We start from the raw sequence: 23,408 nt of genomic DNA, 5'->3' as shown, positions 1-23,408 counted from the left end.
TATAATTTTTTTAGTATGATTTGGAATTTTTTAATTTCGTCGAAAAATTTCAGTACCTAATTGAATTTTTTTCTTGAAAGTGGCTAGGATTTCGAGGGTATATCTATTCACCAAAAATGATTGTAATTGACCCCCGCAACTAAATATAATTTTTTTAGTATGATTTGAAATTTTTTAATTTCGCCTAAAAATTTCACAACCTTTTCGAATTTTTTTCTCGAAAATGAGTAGAATTTCGAGGGTATGTCTAATGACCAAAAATGATTGTAATTGACCCCCGCAACTAAATATAATTTTTTTAGTATGATTTGGAATTTTTTAATTTCGTCGAAAAATTTCAGTACCTAATCGAATTTTTTTCTTGAAAGTGGGTAGGATTTCGAGGGTATATCTATTCACCAAAAATGATTGTAATTGACCCCCTCAACCGAAAATAATTTTTCCAGTACGATTTGAAATTTTTGAATTCAATTGTTAATAACTTTTTAACGAAGCCTCTATTAACAAATTGATATTCTTGATTTTCGTCTTATTTTGGCTTCTAGAATCCCCCCTTAAAATTTTTCCCTGGGTCATATACATTCCTCGACCGACTTCCCAATATCCCAGTAAAACAGGGCCTGCTAGGGCCTTATTGATGGGTCCACTAGCAGGCCCCAGACGAAACGCGCCCCTTCCTTTCTTTTTCTATCCTCCTACGATTCTCACGAGTTTCCACACCGCGTCGAAGCAGCGCCACACACATAACCCCGAAATCTTACGCATTTTCAAGAAAAAGATCGCCCCTTTCATTGTGTATTTTTTTCCGAATTAAAATTTCCCATAAATGCATAAATATCCACAGTCTAGTAATCTTTAAATTCTAGTAGTCTAGTTATCTTTTGTTCCAAATGGAAATTTTGACAATTGTTCGAACGTATCGATACGTTTCGGACCTCGTCAGCAGCGACGTTTCGAAATTCCGTTAATGTCTTGGCTTCCTCAGAGCTGAGGAAACTTCCTTGGACGCTGTCGTGGCTCGCCTAACAGCCTCGGGACATTGCTTAGTAATTTGGGAGATGGTAATTTACTTCGTTATAACTTAGGATGGAGTTACTCCCTATGGTACAGTTAAGTGGAAGTACAATGATGTTGCTAATGTTGTTTCTGAACGTTCTCGAGGCATGAATTCAACGTGGAGCGGCTGTGGTAATTGATACGAACCTCTGAAGGTTAATTACCCTGCTCTTTTCTCTCGAAGGAAATTATTTTTCCCTATCGATACTTGCGATTAATTTTTCTTGTCCCCTAGAGCATAATTACAGTGATTGTTATTCCCTTTCAACGTTCTCGAGGTGGCAGTAGCCCTCGTTAGAAATAAAAATTTTATTCTTCATTTACGTTTACACAAATAACAAAATTATTAGAATAGTTAATATACAGTGATATGGAGCTATATAAAATTTGATTTGTAACAATAATCCGTTCAACATCGATACCATTTATTTTTGTACTTATTTATTCAATTTTTGGAATGGTTAAACTTATGGTAAATCTCTTCGAAGAACAACTGTTTTGTATAAATGACAATAATATATATATTTAAATACTTTTGAATACTTTAAAATACTTTTGTTGCTCTGCAACGTCGATAATTTCTCGAGGGATTTGCATAAATGTCTTCTCTTTAATTTGCTCGAACAATTGAAGTTGTTGGAGCAACACGAGCGATCAAAGATCGTCGTCGGAGTCGTGAAATCGCTCGTACTTGGTCGCCGATTTCTGAAAAGTGTCGTAATCCCTCTTGTCCTCGTCCTGCGTCAGTAATTTCCTCCTTTCGAGGGCTAGATATATTAACAGTGGACAATAGCCAATGTTTATCAGCCCGATGATCCCCATCACCCATTGGAAACCAATCGCTTTCACCATTTCGCCTCCCAAAATTGGCCCTTGAAGAAATATTTCATAACAAATTAAGGAGTCAAAAATGAGGACTCAAAAACACCCATCAAAAAATTAGTAAATGGCTATCGTCATTTTTTGATGGACATTTTGGCTCCTATAATTTTTTTTCAAGAAATTTTAGATTCGATATAAAGTCTGTAAATTATTTTACAAAATTTCCTAGTATGAAAAGATTTAATTACCAAGCGAATAAGCCAGGCTAACAGCCACTTGTTGAATGGAGTAAACGGGACCGTAGTCGCCATTTTGGTCCACCAAGCTGGCCAACAGTGGCACCAGAGCTGCGTCAGCCACTCCGATTCCCAGGCCCATTCCCAAGTGTGGGATTATCAGCTGCGACATGGTACTGGCCGACGGAATCAAAATGGCACTTATGCCCACGACCAACATGGCCAAAACTGCGACTTTGCTACGACCGTAGCGATAAGCGATCATGCTGAAGAAATTCGTCCCGATCAGGTACCCCACGCTGTCTGGGATGAACACTGTTCCTAGCTGCCATTTCTGCAACAAAGAAATTTTTTAAATACTCTGAAATTCCATCATATTAGAAAAAAAGATTCGTGTTGATATTAAAAATTGGAAAGTGCCATTTTTGCAAAGATAGATTTTTGCATTGGCTAGACCTATGGATATTTTTAATAGCCATCGTATTGGAAAATACAAGATTTGTGTTGATATTATAAATTGGAAAGTGCCATTTTTGGAAAGATAGATTTTTGCATTGGCTAGACCTATGGATATATTTAATAGCCATCATATTGGAAAATACAAGATTCGTGTTGATACCACAAATTGGAAAGTGCCATTTTTGCAAAGATAGATCGTTGCATTGGCTGGCCCTATGGATACTCTGAATATTTTTAATAGCCATCATATTGGAAAATAGAAGATTCGTGCTGATATTACAAATTGGAAAGTACCATTTTTGCAAAGATAGATCTTTGCATTGACTAGACCTATGGCTACTTTGAATATTTTTAATAGCCATTATACTGGAAAATACAAGATTCCTGTTGATGTTAAAAATTAGAAAGTACCATTTTGGCAGAGATAGATTTTTGTATTGGCTAGACCTATGGATACTCTGAATATGTTCAATAGCCATCATATTGCAAAATACAAGATTCGTGTTGATACCACAAATTGGAAAGTGCCATTTTTGCAAAGATAGATCTTTGCATTGACTAGACCTATGGCTACTCTGAATATGTTCAATAGCCATCATATTGGAAAATACAAGATTCGTGTTGATACCACAAATTGGAAAGTGCCATTTTTGCAAAGATAGATCGTTGCATTGGCTGGCCCTATGGATACTCTGAATATTTTTAATAGCCATCATATTGGAAAATAGAAGATTCGTGTTGATATTACAAATTGGAAAGTGCCATTTTTGCAAAGATAGATCTTTGCATTGGCTGGCCCCTATGGATACTCTGAATATTTTTAATAGCCATTATACTGGAAAATACAAGATTCCTGTTGATGTTAAAAATTAGAAAGTACCATTTTTGCAAAGATAAATCTTTGCATTGGCTAGACCTATGGATACTCTGAATATTTTTAATAGCCATCATATTGGAAAATGCAAGATTCATGTTGATATTAAAAATTGGAAAGTACCATTTTTGCAAAGATAGATCTTTGCATTGACTAGACCTATGGCTACTCTAAATATTTTTAATAGCCATCATATTGGAAAATAGAAGATTCGTGCTGATACCACAAATTGGAAAGTGCCATTTTTGCAAAGATAGATCTTTGCATTGACTAGACCTATGGCTACTTTGAATATTTTTAATAGCCATTATACTGGAAAATACAAGATTCCTGTTGATGTTAAAAATTAGAAAGTACCATTTTGGCAGAGATAGATTTTTGTATTGGCTAGACCTATGGATACTCTGAATATGTTCAATAGCCATCATATTGCAAAATACAAGATTCGTGTTGATACCACAAATTGGAAAGTGCCATTTTTACAAAGATAAATCTTTGCATTGACTAGACCTATGGCTACTTTGAATATTTTTAATAGCCATTATACTGGAAAATACAAGATTCCTGTTGATGTTAAAAATTAGAAAGTACATTTTGGCAGAGATAGATTTTTGTATTGGCTAGACCTATGGATACTCTGAATATGTTCAATAGCCATCATATTGCAAAATACAAGATTCCTGTTGATATTACAAATTGGAAAGTGCCATTTTTGCAAAGATAGATCTTTGCATTGGCTGGCCCTATGGATACTCTGAATATGTTCAATAGCCATCATATTGGAAAATAGAAGATTCGTGCTGATACCACAAATTGGAAAGTGCCATTTTTGCAAAGATAGATCTTTGCATTGGCTGGCCCTATGGATACTCTGAATATTTTTAATAGCCATCATATTGGAAAATACAAGATTCGTGTTGATACCACAAATTGGAAAGTGCCATTTTTGTAAATATAGATCTTTGCATTGACTAGACCTATGGCTACTTTGAATATTTTTAATAGCCATTATACTGGAAAATACAAGATTCCTGTTGATGTTAAAAATTAGAAAGTACCATTTTGGCAGAGATAGATTTTTGTATTGGCTAGACCTATGGATACTCTGAATATGTTCAATAGCCATCATATTGCAAAATACAAGATTCGTGCTGATACCACAAATTGGAAAGTGCCATTTTTGCAAAGATAGATTTTTGCATTGGCTAGACCTATGGATATTTTTAATAGCCATCGTATTGGAAAATACAAGATTTGTGTTGATATTATAAATTGGAAAGTGCCATTTTTGCAAAGATAGATTTTTGCATTGGCTAGACCTATGGATATATTTAATAGCCACCATATTGGAAAATACAAGATTCGTGTTGATACCACAAATTGGAAAGTGCCATTTTTGCAAAGATAGATCTTTGCATTGACTAGACCTATGGATACTCTGAATATTTTTAATATCCATCATATTGGAAAATACAAGATTCGTGTTGATACCACAAATTGGAAAGTGCCATTTTTGTAAAGATAGATTTTTGCATTGGCTGGCCCCTATGGATACTCTGAATATTTTTAATATCCATCATATTGGAAAATACAAGATTCGTGTTGATACCACAAATTGGGAAGTGCCATTTTTGTAAAGATAGATTTTTGCATTGGCTGGCCCCCATGGATACTCTGAATATTTTTAATAGCAATTATACTGGATAATACAAGATTCCTGTTGATGTTAAAAATGGGAAAGTACCATTTTTGCAAAGATAGATTTCTGCATTGGCTGGACATATGAATACTATATATTTTTAATAGATGCGTATGTACGTATTAATTAGAAAATGATTTCCAACCTCCGGTTTTATGCGAGTTTGCAGCCATATTGGCAAGCAGGACTCCAAGATTGCCATTGGTGAGGTCGAGCACCATATGGCTCCGAAGATGATGAGTATATGCGGATCGGAGAGCAGGTGTGTCCAGGACGTTTCTTGTTCCCTAGACTGCAGAATTATTTACATTATTTAAATCACGCGGTGTACAGTGGAATAATGTATAAGATGAATAATTTAAAATGGCGACTGGAGTGAACCCTGTTTTATTTATCAGCGAGAAGGAACGCTTTCCGTTCGAATTGTTTGCAATGCTTTTGGTAACCGTAAGTTTGGAGAATATCAAAAATATAAATCGAGGCTCCAAATTAAATCATTACGTATAGGACCATAACTATTCAATCAAATTTGAATAATTTCGATTCTTCAAATTTTGTAGAATTTAAAGTAGAATATCTCTAACAATTCTGCTTTGAAAAATTCACAAAAGTCACTCGTTTCGTCTATGTTGTACTCACTTCGACCTTCGTCTCGATGTCCAGCGCTAAAATCTGCAAACCTGAAACGTTGCAAATATTGAAAATTAACATTTTATAATATCAAATTGGTATTTCGAAAAATTTATCGAGGGAGAGGGATTCGTAAGATTACATATGGCGACTACGATGAAACAGGACACCAGCAAGAAGGGCGCCATTTTTCCTTCGAGATCGTAGAGCACCGAGCCAATGGGATACCCCACCAGAACGCCCAGAGCGATGCTTCCCAGGACGAAGCCCATGATCTTCGACCTTTTCTCTTCGTCCGGGTACTGAGAGGCTACCAGCGACATCCCGGATACTCCTATGCACGCGGAGGATATCCCCTGGACGCTTCTGGCCAAGAAGAGGACCTCGTAAGTCTGCCCAAACGCGAACACTAAAACCATTATTGCACTCGACGTTCAGTATGGGGATCGTACTAGATTAAATTAAATTTTCACAAATAAACTGTGCTTCATCGATCGACGCGTGGAATTTATTAAAATTAGCAACATTCTTGCTGGAAAAAATTCGAAGCCACTAATCGATATCAAATAATACATTTTATTGGCTTTTTTAGAAAATTATACAGTTAAAATATTAATATTTTAAATTAATAGCAATTCAGGGCAAGGAGCTAAGGCAATATTGTAAAAGTGTTGCAGAGAATTCGAATTTATCGATTCTTATAGTTGCAGACGGTCGATCGAAGCTTTGCATTAGGGTTATTAGTCCGGGCACGATTTGAAGGTGAGAAAGAAGCAAGCTTACGCATAGCTGCCAGCAGGAGACTTAGATTCCCGAGGAACAATGGCTTGGTATATCCCAAGGTACCAGTTAGAGTGCCCACCGCTGGATTTAGTATTAATTGTACCAACGCCTTCGAGCTCAGCAATAATCCCACTCGTCCGTTTTCATCGTTCTCGGCAGTTGTCGAGTTTTCGTCGATGGTGCAGAGGTAATCGGGAATAATCGGCACTGAAACGTAGAAAATCCCAAGGATTTCGCGCGCGTCGTAAGCGAAAATGAATAGAGACTGTTTTTGCGTGGGATTTCCAAAGCCCTAATCTACCCATGTGCTTCGAAATCGCCTTGATCGATGTCCCTTTTCCGTTCAATAAAATGCCCCGGCTCCAAATTCTTTTTGGACGACCGCTAAGGGAAGAAAAGGGCCCCCAAAAACGAATTCTTAAGACAAATCGACAGGGGGCAGGTGTCTACATTTTTTGGCGAAAAAAAAAATTTCAAATCATTCTGAAAAAATTATTTTCAGTTGCGGGGGTCAATTACAATCAGTTTTGGTCATTAGACATACCCTTGAAATCGTACGCACTTTCGAGAAAAAAATTCGAGAAGGTGTAAAATTTTTCGACGGAAATAAAAAATTTCAAATCGTTTTGAAAAAATTATTTTCGGTTGAGGAGGTCAATTACAATCATTTTTGGTGAATAGACATACCCCCGAAATCCTACCCACTTTCTAGAAAAAAATTCGAGAAGGTGTGAAATTTTTCGACGGAAAAAAAAAATTTCAAATCGTTTTGGAAAAATTATTTTCGGTTGAGGAGGTCAATTACAATCATTTTTGATGAATAGACATACCCCTGAAATCCTACTCACTTTCTAGAAAAAAATTCGAGAAGGTGTGAAATTTTTCGACGGAAAAAACAAATTTCAAATCGTTTTGGAAAAATTATTTTCGGTTGAGGAGGTCAATTACAATCATTTTTGGTGAATAGACATACCCCCAAAATCCTACTCACTTTCTAGAAAAAAATTCGAGAAGGTGTGAAATTTTTCGACGGAAAAAAAAAATTTCAAATCGTTTTGGAAAAATTATTGTCGGTTGAGGAGGTCAATTATAATCATTTTTGGTGAATAGACATACCCCCGAAATCCTACTCACTTTCTAGAAAAAAATTCGAGAAGGTGTGAAATTTTTCGACGGAAAAAAAAAATTTCAAATCGTTTTGGAAAAATTATTTTCGGTTGAGGAGGTCAATCATAATCCTTTTAGGTCATTATACATACCCCCGAAATCCTATGCGCTTTCGAGAAAAAAATTCTTTACCGAAAACATAATGTGTTGTCATATAAATGGTCCAATTTTCAAACGATCATAACTCCTAGAATAGTGATTGTATTTTATTGAAATTTATTTATGAAGTGGGGGGCATGGATGCCTACAAAAAAGTATTAATCAACATTTCCTTAGAACTTCAAAACAAATTTATTAGAAATCTTTACCGAAAACATAATGTGTGGTCATAAAAATGGTCCCATTTTCAAACGATCATAACTCCTACAATAGTGATTGTATTTTATTGAAATTTATTTATGAAGTGGGGGTCATGGATGCCTACGAAAAAGTATTAATCAAAATTTCCGTAGAACGTCAAAACAAATTTATTAGAATTCTTTACCGAAAACATCATAAAAATGGTCCAATTTTCAAACGATCATAACTCCCACAATAGTGAGTGTATTTTATTGAAATTTATTTATGAAGTGGGAGGCATGGATGCCTACAAAAAAGTATTAATCAACATTTCCCTAGAACTTCAAAACAAATTTATTAGAAATCTTTACCGAAAACATAATGTGTGGTCATAAAAATGGTCCCATTTTCAAACGATCATAACTCCCACAATAGTGAGTGTATTTTATTGAAATTTATTTATGAAGTGGGGGTTATGGATGCCTACGAAAAAGTATTAATCAAAATTTCCGTAGAACTTCAAAACAAATTTATTAGAAATCTTTACCGAAAACATAATGTGTGGTCATAAAAATGGTCCCATTTTCAAACGATCATAACTCCCACAATAGTGAGTGTATTTTATTGAAATTTATTTATGAATTGGGGGGCATGGATGCCTACAAAAAAGTATTAATCAACATTTCCCTAGAACTTCAAAACAAATTTATTAGAAATCTTTACCGAAAACATAATGTGTGGTCATAAAAATGGTCCCATTTTCAAACGATCATAACTCCTAAAATAGTGATTGTATTTTATTGAAATTTATTTATGAAGTAGGGGTCATGGATGCCTACGAAAAAGTATTAATCAAAATTTCCGTAGAACTTCAAAACAAATTTATTAGAATTCTTTACCGAAAACATCATAAAAATGGTCCAATTTTCAAACGATCATAACTCCCACAATAGCGAGTGTATTTTATTGAAATTTATTTATGAATTGGGGGGCATGGATGCCTACAATAAAGTATTAATCAACATTTCCCTAGAACTTCAAAACAAATTTATTAGAAATCTTTACCGAAAACATCATAAAAATGGTCCAATTTTCAAACGATCATAACTCCCACAATAGTGATTGTATTTTATTGAAATTTATTTATGAAGTAGGGGTCATGGATGCCTACGAAAAAGTATTAATCAAAATTTCCGTAGAACTTCAAAACAAATTTATTAGAATTCTTTACCGAAAACATCATAAAAATGGTCCAATTTTCAAACGATCATAACTCCCACAATAGCGAGTGTATTTTATTGAAATTTATTTATGAATTGGGGGGCATGGATGCCTACAATAAAGTATTAATCAACATTTCCCTAGAACTTCAAAACAAATTTATTAGAAATCTTTACCGAAAACATCATAAAAATGGTCCAATTTTCAAACGATCATAACTCCCACAATAGTGATTGTATTTTATTGAAATTTATTTATGAAGTGGGGGACATGGATGCCTACAAAAAAGTATTAATCAACATTTCCCTAGAACTTCAAAACAAATTTATTAGAATTCTTTACCGAAAACATCATAAAAATGGTCCAATTTTCAAACGATCATAACTCCCACAATAGTGAGTGTATTTTATTGAAATTTATTTATGAAGTGGGGGTCGTGGAGGCCTACAAAAAAGTCTGAATCAACATTTCCCCATAACGTTACAATAAATTTATCAGAAATAAAAAAAGAATTTTTAAGAAAAATCAGTGGAGGCATCCAAATAGTATTTACCGACAACCGTGAGCAAAACGTTATCCAGGAAGAGGCTCAGGTAGACGACAGCGACGGGGATGAGCCGGGAGTACTTCATATTTTCGAACATCGTCATCGTGGCCGTCGAAACGAGATTCCGGAAGCGAGGCGCGCGACAAACGATCACCAGCGTCCAGTTCTTCGAGGCGGTCGCTACCGTTCGAGTTCTCGGTTTGTTTTCCCCATTTTGTTATCGCTCGAACGATGGTCGAAGAAAATAAAACTGAAATATCGACTGTCGCGGGAATGATTCGCGGAGCAACCCTTTCGAAATTCCGCTCCCGATAACGGAGAAACAGAGGTGTATATACGTGACTGGAAAGCGAACCAGTCCCGATCGAGCTTTTATAGCGTTCGCGGCGGAGTCCTTGTGCGCAGAAGCTTTTTCGGAATCTGCGAGTCCGTGACGCTCTCGAGCACCAGGGGCCCTTTCACGAGCCGATGCACTTTTCGATTTATCGCCCGTTATGGCCGCTTATCGTCCACCGCCAGACACCCCTGGATGTTCGTTATTTTCCAACGGGTGGCCTCATGGCGTGGAAAACTACTCGAAGGACGTGGAATTCTTACCGTGGCGCGCGAAGAGTTTTAGGAAAATCGAATTTCCCGTCTATTGTGTCCTCTCGAAGCACCCAGCCCCTCTTATATTAGAATATCTTTTTGTAATAATATTCGAGAATCGATGTCTTCTTGGCGTTCAATTGGTTTTTATTTTTTAATTGGTACTGTGGACAACTACTTCGTTCGGGTCTCGATCGTTGGCGGAATCCTGCGGGTTTCCGGTTGCGTCACTGTCATCGATATTCCAACGGAACGTACACCTGTGCCCTGATTGCGGAATTACGATCGTCCCGTAATGCAATTTCAGAGGGGAACACGCGAAATTGGTTCTCTGCGGAGTCCTTCCGTCGCACAAGGGCTCCGCTACGGTGTCGCTTCGTTTTGTACTTTAATTAAGTCGATAATGACGGTCCGAGCGCATCGGGAAATTGAACGGTTCCAAGTTTCCGGTTCGATGTTAAATTTACGTCGACTCTCGGAATATGTTCTATAAACTAGGGTAATTTCGCGAGTTATTTCGATCAGAGAAGCCATTTAAAGATGAAGTCCTGTTGATGAGAGATGGAGGACAGTAAACTTATCGATAAGACATGCTAGCGAGCCTTGACTTAGATGTCGGTCGAGCGCTTGCGAGAGAGACAAGAGCGTGGCCCTCTGGTGGTGAGTACGGGAGGCGACCGCACAAAGACGATAGAGTTAGGTCGATAGAATGAAAATCGATAAAGCTGGAATCTAAGTGATAAAAGAAGAAAAAAAATAATTCCGTCCGCCACTCGATCACTCGAACCAAAAGGATTTATTTCAACGGGAGCACAGTTCTCTATGCGGCGCGTGACTACAATACGAACACTGGCGGATTAGAGTCTCAGAATCGCGTTATCCTCGTTACGTTGTCCTCTTCGTCCTCCTCGCGGATGGTCGCCTCCATTTGCGCCAATCTGGGACTGATGGATCTCGCGGGATAGATCTCGTCGTGGGATCTGCGAACGGTTCCGTGGTTATTCTCGACGTAGACGTCGGTCTCTATGCAGTCTTTCTCGTCCCTGGTTTTCTTCTTCCGGTTGCACTTGGGTCGGGCGTACGCGGAATTCACGCTGCTCCTTTCCGCAGGGCTCGTTCTTGACTGGAAACGTTACTTCTTCAGTTCTTAACGGTAACTTCGAACCGACGCCATTTTTCTTTTTCGCCACATTCCACGCTAAATCGATTACCTTATTCCCCAAGAAAAAGGCGATCGATTTGACTTTGAACGACCCTTCTAAAACGCCTATGGTATTGCCTCGCTTCTTGCACCAATTCGCGTTAGGGATACTTGCAACGAATCACTCCCTCCACTGTTCGTATTCAGCTGGAGCGATCGTTGCATACAGGGTGTTCGGCTACCTTTGGGAAAAATTTTAATGGGGGATTCTAGAGGTCAAAATAAGACGACAATTAAGAATAACAATTTGTTGATGGAGGCTTCGTTAAAATGTTATTAACGTTTAAAGTTCCGTTCGTACTGAATTTTTTTCGCGAAAATGCGCAAGATTTCATGGGTATGTCTATTCACCAAAAATTATCGTAGTTGATCCCTGGAATCGAAAATAATTTTTCCAGAACGATTTGAAATTTTCTTTTTCGTCGAAAAATTTCGGCACTTAATTAGATTTTCAGTAGGGAATTTTTTTCTCGAAACTGGGTAGGATTTCAAGGGTATGTGTATGGACCAAAAATGCTTGTAATTAACCCCTGTAACTAAATATAATTTTTTTAGTATGATTTGAAATTAATTAATTTCGCCTAAAAATTTCAATATCTACTTGAATTTTTTTTCTCGAAACTGGGTAGGATTTGAGGGGTATGTATAATGACAAAAAATGATTGTAATTAACCCCTGCAACTAACTATAATTTTTTTAGTATGATTTGAAATTTTTTAATTTCGTCTAAAAATTTCAGTATCTGCTTGAATTTTTTTCTCGAAAGTGCGTAGGATTTCGAGGGTATGTCTATTCACCAAAAATTATCGCAGTTGACCCCCGCAACCGAAAATAATTTTTCCAGAACGATTTGAAATTTTAGAATTTAATTGTTAATAACTTTATATCGAAGCCTCCATCAAGAAATTGGCATTCTTGATTTTCGTCTTATTTTGGCCTCTAGAATCCACCATTAAAATTTTTCCCAGGAATCTAAATTTTCAAGATTTTTTGCAAGTATCCCTAACACAAATCGATGCAAGAAGCGAGGTACTCTACGAAGCTCCAAACTGACGTAAGATTCAGATGTTCTACTAACAACAAAATTACATCTGAAAGACAGATGGTGGGTAACGAGTTCGTTGCATGTATCCGGGCGGCGCGCGATGCAACTAGCGAGGCAATACTGCGCCGCGAACAGTCGTTCGAACGGATACGCGTGCCAGTATGCGAATCTTGCGCGCAACCGTTCGAAGCTACGAGAAAAATGTGGGGGAAAAACGCGGTCCCGGGGTAAAAAGTGGTAAAAAAGTCTCACGTCCGCATCCTCGATGCAGACTTGCGGTATTTTGTAAGCGTTATTCACTTCTCGCATCTCCGTGTGGAATCCGTAGTTGTTGTATCCGGGGACCCTCCTCGTGTCTGGGCTCCTGGTTTGGGCCAGGTACTTTTGGTTCGGGCTCGAGCTACCGTAGTAGTTCGGGTACGCGGAGGCTACCTGCAAATTCGTCACGCTTCCTCCGGCGGGGTGCACGTAATCGTAAAACGGCCGTGTCTGCGCAACAGAAAATACCTTTCATGCGGACCGTTTCAATACCTGACTCTAGTCTTTGATACGATCAAAAAATGGCGAGGGAAACATTACTCGCTTGAAAGCATCAAACATTATGACAAGGAAATTTTCTCAAGGTCGTATTTTTTCGACGAAGAAGAGTATTGTGGTATGAAAAGAATTTTGAACGTTTTTGGTTTTAATTATTCGATTGGGAGTTGGGTTCTCACTTCGATAACCCTGAAATGTGTCAAGGTCAACATTTTGAACAACCACCTATTTTTTATGGTATGTATTGCATTTCACTAACTCTTATGTTATTCATGAGGATTTTGTTGTTCGAAATATTGTCCCCTTCACATATTTCAAGAGTACTGAAATTACTAACAAGAATTCTAAATTAATACGCTAGAAGCATTACGAGGTAAATAAAATAGTGGTCAGAACAGAAACATAAGCACTTTATTCAACTAAAAAGGAGATATTTCGGGATGTAACAAAATATATTTCTACGTGGAAAGTAAATGAAGGGAAAGGGAAAAATACAGGGAGAGCAGGAACAAATTCTTACAAGCTACGTCGCTACAAAAACGTACAGGTTATGTTTAAAAAGAAAAAAAGGTGTAACACGTATCGTGGGATTCAAACATGGCTGATTCGTAGGGTTGCCATATTTTCAAATAATGAATTTTCTATTTTGAAAATCCGACAATGGAAAATTTAATTATAGAACAGTCGTGATTCCGTATCTTTACGCCATGCCAAGCAGCTTCGCCGCTGGGAGGACAGAGGGCGCGAGCGTGCAGATTTCTATTAAGTTACAATTATGGAGGGGATAGCCTCTGCACGGACAATTTACTTCGTTGCGACTCGAGCAGTCGCTGATCTCTCAGGAGATGCTCGTCTCCGAACGTCGTGACGTTAAAAACGGTGCCTCGAACCATAAAACCCGAAGAGATGGCAACCCTACCGATGCAAGTCGTTGCTCTGACCTGCCTCATAATCGTGTTTATCCTCGGATCGGGGCCCAGATCCGTCGACCCGAATCTCTGGCCGTATTCCTTTCCTCTGGCCAGGTGCGTGATCATGTAGTAGGTCCTAGGGATCAAAACTCCGATGACGATCAAGTACGCCGTGGCGATGATGCCGAAGGAGACCACCATGTCGCGGCATTCCGGTTCCACCAGGATGAAACAGGTCAGCCAGATGGCCCAGGTTATCAGTAGGCCGATGGAGGTCCCGAAGAAACACTTCCCTTCGCGATAATTGCGCGGCAGTCGGGCGATAAAGAAGCACACCACGAACAGCGTCACCAGCAGAAATATATCGTAACCTGGAATTGTTTTTATCGACGTTGTTCGTAAACTTTGATCAAAAACACCCCCGGGGGATTTGACCGTGGCACGTCGAGGGTCCTCGAACGACCGTGATAAATTCTACTACAATTTTATGGTTTTATTGAAAACGTAAACGCACGGTTTCGTTAAGTGTTTCCTTTTTTTTTTTGCGACGATGAGTACAAATAAAGGGCTGTTTCGATCTACGGGGGGGGGGGGGGGGGGGGAAGGACGATGAGCTCGTAGGAATGGTTAGTAGACTCCGATCTAAAGATTGGATTTTTATTCACGGTGTAGTTTTAGGGCCTCTGCAGGAATTTTTGTAGGTTAGTTTATTAAATAGAAAGATCATCGGGACGTGTGCTTCTAATCTTCGAATCATTATTTGGGCGCATTTAGTATATGTATACTTGGATGGGTGCCCGCTTGGGAACAGTGCGTAGTGTTGGCAATATTTTTTTCTTTTAATTTTCTTTACAATGGAAGAAATACTTGTGAACAAATGTAGAGGGAAACTTTGGACAGTTAACGTGTTAAAGTTGTTCGACGGGCAATTGAATTCATTCCGACGACGTGACGGCTCGAAACGCGCGAATGAAAGAATTAATGGATGTTCAAGGAATAATTAATACTCGGCCCACCAGGGCGTTTAATGGCAGCACCTCCCAGGCACGTATTCTGCATGCACAGGAGACCGTCTGGCTCATAGAAAGATGCGCTCAAGACCGAAATTGGGCATCTGCTCATAAGTGACAAGCGCGCGCATCGATCATGGGCCCGCCAATCGATGCCTCGTGGTGGCCAAGTTCACGGCCATCTTCACAGTCGTGTTTCGACCGCATACGGGCAGAGTGATCGTAATAGCGAACTATCTCATTGTGCTTTCTTCCATTAATCTTACAAAGCCTTTGCAGTTAATACAATTGCTCGATCGTATATCATCCATTAACGATCCGTTTTCGCGTTTCTCAAACAATAAAAACCAGACAAGAAACTTTACCTAGCAGGCCGATGAAGACGAGGCTCCTGACGACGACGCTGGAGTCCTCGTCGCTGAGAATGAAGAACATGATCGATATGGCGAATTGTACACCGAACATGAAGAACACCATCAAACCCTGCAGATATCCGTTGATGTGCGCCGTGAATACACCGCCCTTGGAGAATACCAGAAAGAACGCTCTGGACAGCATCACGGAGAAGTCGATTCCAAAGGTAAGCGTGGTGAGGAGGATCTTTCTTGAGTTGAGTGCCTCGGCGCCCACGTAGTAGTCGTTCATGCAGAACGGTAGGACCGTCAGTAGAGTGACAATGTTCGCCAGTATCAGGACGATCGTTAGAGCGGGATTCCCATCGAGAACGTCCTCCGCGATGAAGCGGTAGATAATGAAGACGGCAATCACGCCGCAGGCGAACGTGCCGCACACCGCCACCGTCAGGAAAATTGGTATCCAGTTGCCCGACTTTAATAAACCCCTGTCGAGTGTATCTGTAACGAGCAGGGACATTAGTTGGTCCGTTTTGTTCCCGAGTACCTAGTCGTTTTATCGAGAAACCGTTCTTGCCCCTATCGAGGGGGCGTAGTATCGACCCTCTCCTCCTTTCGACGGAGCTGCGCTTCTCTAATTATCAAATTATCCCCCTAATGAGAATTTTCTTTTGTACTACCCGGAGAGACCGGGACGCGACAATTCGGTATTATGTTTCCCGTCGTTCCCCGGAATGGTAAGCCCTCTCGTAAGTTCTTTGACGTTACTACCGTCAGATCGACGAGCCTCACATTTGCTTTAGCGGATATCCCTTTAATTTATTCGTCAAATTTTGTTCATACCTAACGCTTTGACTGTCACTATGGTGTTCAAACAAATTAATTTTTAAGCCGAAATTACTTTGTTTTGGAGATAATTTTATCGAAATCAGAGATTTTGTGAGTGTCAAACTTTGGGGGGCATCGGTGTTAGGTCATCTTATAATCATTTTTAAATTGACGAGAATAAAATTTGTTTTCCATCGAAATAAGAATTTACCAAAATGGCCGCTTTGGGTACGCACCTCTGGTGACACCGCGTAGGCCTCTCCTCTTAAAGTTCAAGCAATCTTCGCAATTTTTCGCGTACTTCTTCAGGCACAGCTTGGGCATCTTTGGCAGTCTCGATTCGGGGGTGATCCTGAATTTCAAGTTGGCCGGTTCCACCCTGTAGGTGGCCATGTCGATCAGTTCGGTTTGGCTCCTCATCGCCACGATGTATTTAATCGAGTGCAGCTTGGGCAATATACGAAGGGCGTTGTAAACGTCGGAGTTTCGTATTTCCGAGCCGGCGCGGGGGTTGAAGCGGGGCAGGACGCAGGATGTCTCCATTCCGCGGTGACAGTTCCGTCTCTGCAGGTCCTGGAGAACCTGCGCCAGCTCGAACACCGCCTTCCCGACGCCGAGAAGGTGCGACGAGTGGATCACCGTGTTCCCGGTCGCTGACAGGAAATCGTCCGTCGAGGTGACGTCCTGCAGCGGGTCCAGGTCGAATGGCGGCGTCCTCACGACGTACGATCCTGGCGGTACGAGGTCTGGAAAATGAACGTGTTTCTATCTATTTTTGATTAACTCCACCCGGGTCTCGTACCTTTCTTAAACGGATCAGACGCTCCTCGTTTACTCTAAATGCGCCCAAGCCCGGCTAAATCGAACTTAAACCGATTTCTGGGAGGACTGAATAAAATCCAATTACCGTAATCCCATTTACAAAATCAATTTTCTCGATTTCGCGATAGGAACAACCATTTTAAAACGCGACTATTTCCGAAGCAACAAGTATGGCGTCGACTATAGACGTCTCGATTGCTAAATTAAACTAATATTATTTTAAATACGTAGGGTGTTCAGCCAACCATGGGAAAAATTTTAATGAGAGATTCTAGAGGCCAAAGTAAGACGAAAATCAAGAATACCAATTTCTCCATTTAGGCTTCGTTAAAAAGTTATTAAAGTTTAAAGTTCTGACAGTTTTTAATTTTTTTCTCAAAAATGCGCAGGATTTCGGGGGTATGTCTATTCACCAAAAATGATTGTAATTGACCCCCACAATCGAAAATAATTTTTTTAGAATGATTTGAAATTTTTTTTTTCCGACGAAAAATTTCACACCTTCTCGAATTTTTTTCTAGAAAGTGGGTAGGATTTCGGGGGTACGTGTAATGATCAAAAATGATTGTAATTGACCCCCGCAACCAAAAATAATTTTTCCAGAACGATTTAAAATTTTTTATTTTTCGTCGAAAAATTTAGGCACTTAATTAGATTTTCGGTAAGGAATTTTTTTCTCGAAATTGCATAGGATTTCGGGGGTATGTGTAATGACAAAATATGATTGTAATTAACCCCTGTAACTGAATATAATTTTTTTAGTATGATTAGGAAATTTTTTAATTTCGTCTAAAAATTTCAGTATCTACTCGAATTTTTTTCTCGAAACTGCGTAGGAATTCGGGGGTATGTATAATGACTCAAAATGATTGTAATTGACCCCTACAACCGAAAGAATTTTTCCAGAACGATTTAAAATTTTTTATTTTTCGTCGAAAAATTTAGGTACCTAATTAGATTTTCGATAAAGAATTTTTTTCTCGAAAGTGCGTAGGATTTCGGGGGTATGTATAATGACAAAAAATGATTGTAATTAACCCCTGTAACTAAATATAATTTTTTTAGTATGATTTGAAATTTTTTAATTTTGTCTAAAAATTTCAGTATCTACTCGAATTTTTTTCTCGAAAGGGGGTAGGATTTCGGGGGTACGTGTAATGACCAAAAATGATTGTAATTGACCCCCACATCCGAAAGAATTTTTCCAGAACGATTTGAAATTTTTGAATTTAATTGTTAATAACTTTTTAACGAAGCCTCTATTAACAAACCGGTATTCTTGATTTTCGTCTTATTTTGGCCTCTAGAATCCCCCATTAAAATTTTTCCCAGGAGTGGTCGAACATCCCTCTATAGGAAAAGTAAAAATTCTCACCATCGACGTTCGATCCATCCAGGGGGAGGACGATCCACGTTTTCCTAGGCCCTTGCAGCTTCTCGCCCCGTTCGATCCACTGACGAGCTTCGTTTCTCCCTCCAATCACGGCGATGACAGCCTCCGTGTCGTTCTCGTCCAGCTCCACGGTCTTGGCGTAATTCTTCACGCAGACACCAGCCTCCCTGGTGGCGTCCAGGAAGAAATTCAACGCAAACTCTGACTCGACCAACAACAGATCGATGCTCTCGAACCTGGTGCTCAGGTAGTGCACCAACAGATTCAGCAACGGTTTCGTCAGATTCTGTTCGTGGTACGTGCTGATGGGCAGTATACTGTAATTACGAAGTGGCTCCAGGATCGTGCTGTATTCCGTTGGCAGCAGGATCCCCAATTCATAACGATCTGTGCAGTCAGAGTCCACTGCTGCTTGCAGGGACTGTTTGTATACCGTCATCTCGTCGTGGCAGGTGTCGAAGATTTTTAACCCTGCGCAATTGGAATAGATACGATGACTTGAAAGTGACATTAGGGTCGTTTAAGAATTGTTCGAAGCTAAAGAAGGATCTCCTGCGTTTTCGATGTTAAACGAGGACTGTGAAAGTTTCTGTTTATCTTTTTTATCGAACGTTGATATACCTAGTGGAAGTCCAGGTACGAATTCGTACTTGTTCAGAGCGTGTACCACGTAGAACGCCGTGGACATTTCTTGGAGACCCTTCGCAGACGTGATGTTGCAATAGGGTCCATGGTTGATGTCCAGGAATACTAAAATCAACGTTACAAACCGATGTCTATTCGCAATTAAACGTAACAGTGTACAGGACGATTTAAAAACAAAGAAATCGAAGAATTTTAACCCTTTTGATAATGTATTGCACGGTTTACTTTCTACTATTCATGCCCCCCCAATCCCTTCCCCTTTTCGAGCTAAACGGAACTTGACCCAGTGTAGAGAAGAAAGAGAATCGATAGAACGAAACGAACGGCACACGCAGTTCAAAGAGATACGGTAAGAAGATCAATAATCGTGGAATAAGAACAATATTTACTTTCTATATTTTTCATCTAGCCTTTTTAAAAACGATACCAATGCATTTCTGAGATTCTTCCGGTTAAAACGAGTCCAAACACCACATAAATCGGATCGCATTTAACTAATATCGTAATATTGCATATATATATTAAATAAATTAAAAGTAGTCTGACGTATGTCGTGTTTGGACTCGTTTTAATCGGGGAAGCCTGAAGAACGCATCGGTACCATTTTTGAATCAAAATTACGCATAACCTTCATTGTTGGGTCCGAAGATCTAACGAAAGTAAACCGTGCATTACCGTGCCCCTCTTACACGACAGAACAGCGTCGCCGGGGATCTCGATCATGCTACGGTTCTTCGCGCACGTGGTTCGGTCCTCCAGCGACAGCGCGAATCGCACGACGCTCAGCAAGATCACGACCTTGGCCAACATGATTGTCATCGAGAACAGATGGCGCGACACAACAGACACACTCGTCCTCCTCTCAGAAGAACATGGCGCGGCTCGTGCAAAGTCTCCAGCGAGAACAGGTTCCCGTCATTGTTTCGTGTTTAATCGATACCCCATTCAAGGGGGGAAGAGGGTGGTCTAGAAGCCCCTGGTCGCAGTCGAGTCGCTCTCACACGATTCCAGGGACAACGAACGCCATCGTCGGACGACTTCCGGTCGCGTCAACCCCGCCAGATCTTCCTACCGAGAAGAGGAGCCATGATTCCTGTCTACCGATCCCCCAGGGACCACCGGGATCGCCCGCCAAGAGATCGACGCTCGCAAACGACGCCAGGACACGCAGGACGCGTCGCTCACAGCGTCAAGTATCCGTCGCGGAAGCGTGACTCGCCGGGCAGCGCATTAACTCCGATCGAATCCATTAAATCGCGTGACGGGACCCACTGTTGGACCAACGATCGCCCTGGAACACGTTCTCCTTCCACTTTACGACTATCGTCGCCAACATTTCACGTTAATAGCGACCTGCACTTTTGCCACACCAATCTGGGGTCTCGGCTACGACGATTCACTCGAGCCTCGCAACCCTTGTTGCACCCCTGGCGTCCGATACACCATTATCGATTCACTTGGCGACGGGAACTCTGACACGGGTAATACCCGGAACGAACTGTGTGCTTTCCAAAGTGTCTAGGTTGGGTCTGATTATTTCTGGAACTCCGGGCCCCGGAGACTCGCGGACTCTGCCAATCTATCGAAGTTCGATCGGTTGGCACACCTGTCCGCCGATTGATTAACCTCAATCGCGTCCACGCGCGGTGGCCTAGCAGCGATTCGATGATCAAACCTTAGTTTCCAACAGAAGTTTTCGAATATCTCTAGACTATATCATTAATTTTCTCTACGAGTAACAGGTGACTCCTCTGAAACCTCCAGACTACGTCTCACGAGTGACTGAACCCTAACGCTTCGTTCCAAGTCCCCAATGTCCTTTTCCTGAACTCTCCAGAATCAGCCATCTTCCGTCTCAAGTTTCAGCCCACGGCTCGCGAGTAACTCGACACCCCGTCAACTTATTTCCAGATGCAGTCTAACGGCGATTCGAGGACTGTCCCGCGCGTCCCATGTCCACTTTATCTGAACCGTCTACATTTCGTCCATCGTATCGAGCTCTGGTTTTCCCCTCGATGAGTCAGGCATTGTTTACCAAGCAGGTATCTAGCAACGGTTGCAGCGCGCGTGGCCCAAGGTCCACCCGGACAATCGCAGCCTCTCTGTTTCGCAGTTGGACTCGGTGGACCGATTCGGTGGTCGTGGATCGCGGACCTCAGGGCGTCGCGTCGTGTCCTGGCTCGAGGGCGCGACTGAACGACGGTGCGTTTTCGGCGACGCACCGATGCGAAACTTTCACGACCGCGACGAAGGGAGCAGCTGGCGCACTGCACACGACAGTGACCAACACGGAAGCCATACTTCTGACCCTCCCCCTTTTTTAAACGTATTATACGTTCGGTCACGTTGTGCGTTCTGCAGCCATTTAAGCCCGGCACATGCGATCTAATTGACAGCCGGGGTCTTTTCTTGACGGGAGGCTAGGCCGCGCTGGTATCGCGATGGCGGAATCGACAGGGACCCCTCTTCTCTATGATCGAACGCGACAGCCCCGCGAGATCCTTTGTCTAATAAAAGAGTTAACCTAGTTCGATGTTCCGTTTCATCGAAATCGATGGCCGGACGGAATCACGACGCTCCGCGGACGAGACCTTGCTTTTCGGATTTCATTTTCCCGCGATAGCTGACGGGGGGGTAATCGGTTTTTTGGCAGTTCGTCGAATGGAGATTGCTTTCTGCGAGATTAAAACGCCCGAAAGGACGTCACGGATACTTGTTTCGAGGGGAATTGAAATTTAGAAGACAGAATCTGTTCGTTAATCGATGGAGACTGATAAGCTTGAAGGGGAGGGGGGTCGAAGATGGATGAGGATACTTTTGTAAAATCGGGAATGGCCACTTTGGAAGTAACGTTATCTAGATGTGTAGGGGGTAGCGAAGTTTTAATTTTTAATTGTGGGTGTACGCATTAGGCGTCAGAAATTTAACCTCAGTGAACTTCTGTCTATTAAAATACTCGTATCGATAAAATTGGTGCAGAACTTTTCGAAGCCTTCAACGAATTTGAAAAATATTATTTTTCCTTATACAGAGTGTTCAGCCATCCCTGGGAAAAACTTTAATGGGGGATTCTAGAGGCCAAAATAAGACGAAAATCAAGAATACCAATTTGTTGATGGAGGCTTCGTTAAAAAGTTATTAACAATTAAATTCAAAAATGTCAAATCGTTTTGGAAAAATTATATCCGGTTGCGGGGGTCAATTACAATTATTTTTGGTCATTACACATACCCCCGAAATCCTATCCACTTTCGAGAAAAAAATTCGAGTAGATACTGAAATTTTTAGACGAAATTAAAAAATTTCAAATCATACTAAAAAAATTATATTTAGTTACAGGGGTTAATTACAATCATTTTTGGTCATTACACATACCCTCGAATTTCTACTCATTTTCTAGAAAAAAATTCGGGAAGGTATGAAATTTTTCGACGGAAAAAAAAAATTTCAAATCTTTTTGGAAAAATTATTTTCTGTTGCGGGGGTCAATTACAATTATTTTTGGTCATTACACATACCCCCGAAATCCTATCCACTTTCGAGAAAAAAATTCGAATAGATATTGAAATTTTTAGACAAAATTAAAAAATTTCAAATCATACTAAAAAAATTATATTTAGTTACAGGGGTTAATTACAATCATTTTTGGTCATTACACATACCCCCGAATTTCTACTCATTTTCTAGAAAAAAATTCGGGAAGGTATGAAATTTTTCGACGGAAAAAAAAAATTTCAAATCTTTTTGGAAAAATTATTTTCTGTTGCGGGGGTCGATTATGATCATTTTTGGTGAATACGCATACCCCCGAAATTCTACCCACTTTCGAGAAAAAAATTCAGTACCGGCGGAACTTTAAACGTTAATAACTTTTTAGCAAAGCCTCCATCAACAAATTGATATTCTTAATTTTCGTCTTATTCTGGCTTCTAGAATCCCCCATTAAAATTTTTCCCAGGTATATTCTATATTTCTTATCGTGCACTATCTTGGTAGAATAGTAACATATTAATATTATTACTATTGTGGTACAATCGATCAAAACGGCGTTTAACCCCCTAACGTTCATGCCCGAGTCTGATTGCTTTGAGAAATGATATTTATTTAATCCAACGGTTTAAGGGATGATAATATTTGTTTTCCTCCAAATTATACGTTAGATACAACATCGTAATTAACAAAAACTGCAGTTTTAGAAACAAATCCAATAAAGAAGCTCATTCTTGGTTAACCCGAAAAATATGAGCGTTAAGGAGTTAAAAAGAAAGAATCGTAGTCATTACGATTATTGAAAACTATCGG

At 40.2% G+C, this 23,408-nt stretch overlaps 2 protein-coding genes across 4 annotated transcripts; both read right to left on the bottom strand.

Moving 5' to 3' along the window:
• Positions 1 to 1,589: 1,589 nt before the first annotated feature.
• Positions 1,590 to 10,987, bottom strand: LOC143346690 (synaptic vesicular amine transporter). The gene is made up of 7 exons (XM_076775037.1): positions 9,780 to 10,987; positions 6,560 to 6,766; positions 5,919 to 6,185; positions 5,786 to 5,826; positions 5,292 to 5,438; positions 2,127 to 2,448; positions 1,590 to 1,928 (listed from the first exon to the last, which is right to left on the bottom strand). Exons 1-7 carry the CDS (start codon positions 9,874 to 9,876, stop codon positions 1,711 to 1,713), a joined length of 1,299 nt encoding a protein of 432 aa, XP_076631152.1. The 5' UTR covers positions 9,877 to 10,987; the 3' UTR covers positions 1,590 to 1,710.
• Positions 10,988 to 11,138: 151 nt separating this feature from the next.
• Boss (G protein coupled receptor bride of sevenless) lies at positions 11,139 to 21,363 on the bottom strand. Of its 3 annotated transcripts, none has more exons than XM_076775026.1 (8): positions 19,796 to 21,363; positions 19,083 to 19,211; positions 18,444 to 18,932; positions 16,483 to 16,992; positions 15,431 to 15,919; positions 14,086 to 14,426; positions 12,860 to 13,096; positions 11,139 to 11,484 (listed from the first exon to the last, which is right to left on the bottom strand). In XM_076775026.1, the coding sequence occupies exons 1-8, from the start codon at positions 19,923 to 19,925 to the stop codon at positions 11,227 to 11,229; spliced, it is 2,583 nt and encodes an 860-aa protein (XP_076631141.1). In that variant the 5' UTR covers positions 19,926 to 21,363; the 3' UTR covers positions 11,139 to 11,226. The 3 variants fall into 3 exon arrangements, with proteins under 3 accessions (XP_076631141.1, XP_076631142.1, XP_076631143.1); XM_076775027.1 differs by having other exon boundaries at positions 12,908 to 13,096; XM_076775028.1 differs by having other exon boundaries at positions 11,139 to 11,479; positions 12,908 to 13,096.
• Positions 21,364 to 23,408: the final 2,045 nt, after the last annotated feature.

Source organism: Colletes latitarsis, chromosome 10 (assembly GCF_051014445.1).
Source record: "Colletes latitarsis isolate SP2378_abdomen chromosome 10, iyColLati1, whole genome shotgun sequence".
NCBI classification, from domain to species: domain Eukaryota; kingdom Metazoa; phylum Arthropoda; class Insecta; order Hymenoptera; family Colletidae; genus Colletes; species Colletes latitarsis.
Note: the sequence above shows the minus strand (reverse complement) of the source record. Positions and strands in the feature narration are given on the sequence as shown.

Excerpts from the sequence above, each read along its gene's own strand:
- Boss (XM_076775026.1), bottom strand. The coding sequence starts at position 19,925 with ATGACAATCATGTTGGCCAAGGTCGTGATCTTGCTGAGCGTCGTGCGA. Across the intron at positions 14,427-15,430 it reads CGTCTTCATCGGCCTGCTAG|GTTACGATATATTTCTGCTG; the intron begins GTAAAGTTTCTT and ends AAACAATTCCAG. Across the intron at positions 13,097-14,085 it reads TAAACACGATTATGAGGCAG|ACACGGCCGTTTTACGATTA; the intron begins GTCAGAGCAACG and ends TCTGTTGCGCAG.
- LOC143346690 (XM_076775037.1), bottom strand. The coding sequence starts at position 9,876 with ATGACGATGTTCGAAAATATGAAGTACTCCCGGCTCATCCCCGTCGCT. Across the intron at positions 6,767-9,779 it reads CGTTTTGCTCACGGTTGTCG|TGCCGATTATTCCCGATTAC; the intron begins GTAAATACTATT and ends TCTACGTTTCAG. Across the intron at positions 2,449-5,291 it reads AAACTCGCATAAAACCGGAG|AAATGGCAGCTAGGAACAGT; the intron begins GTTGGAAATCAT and ends TCTTTGTTGCAG.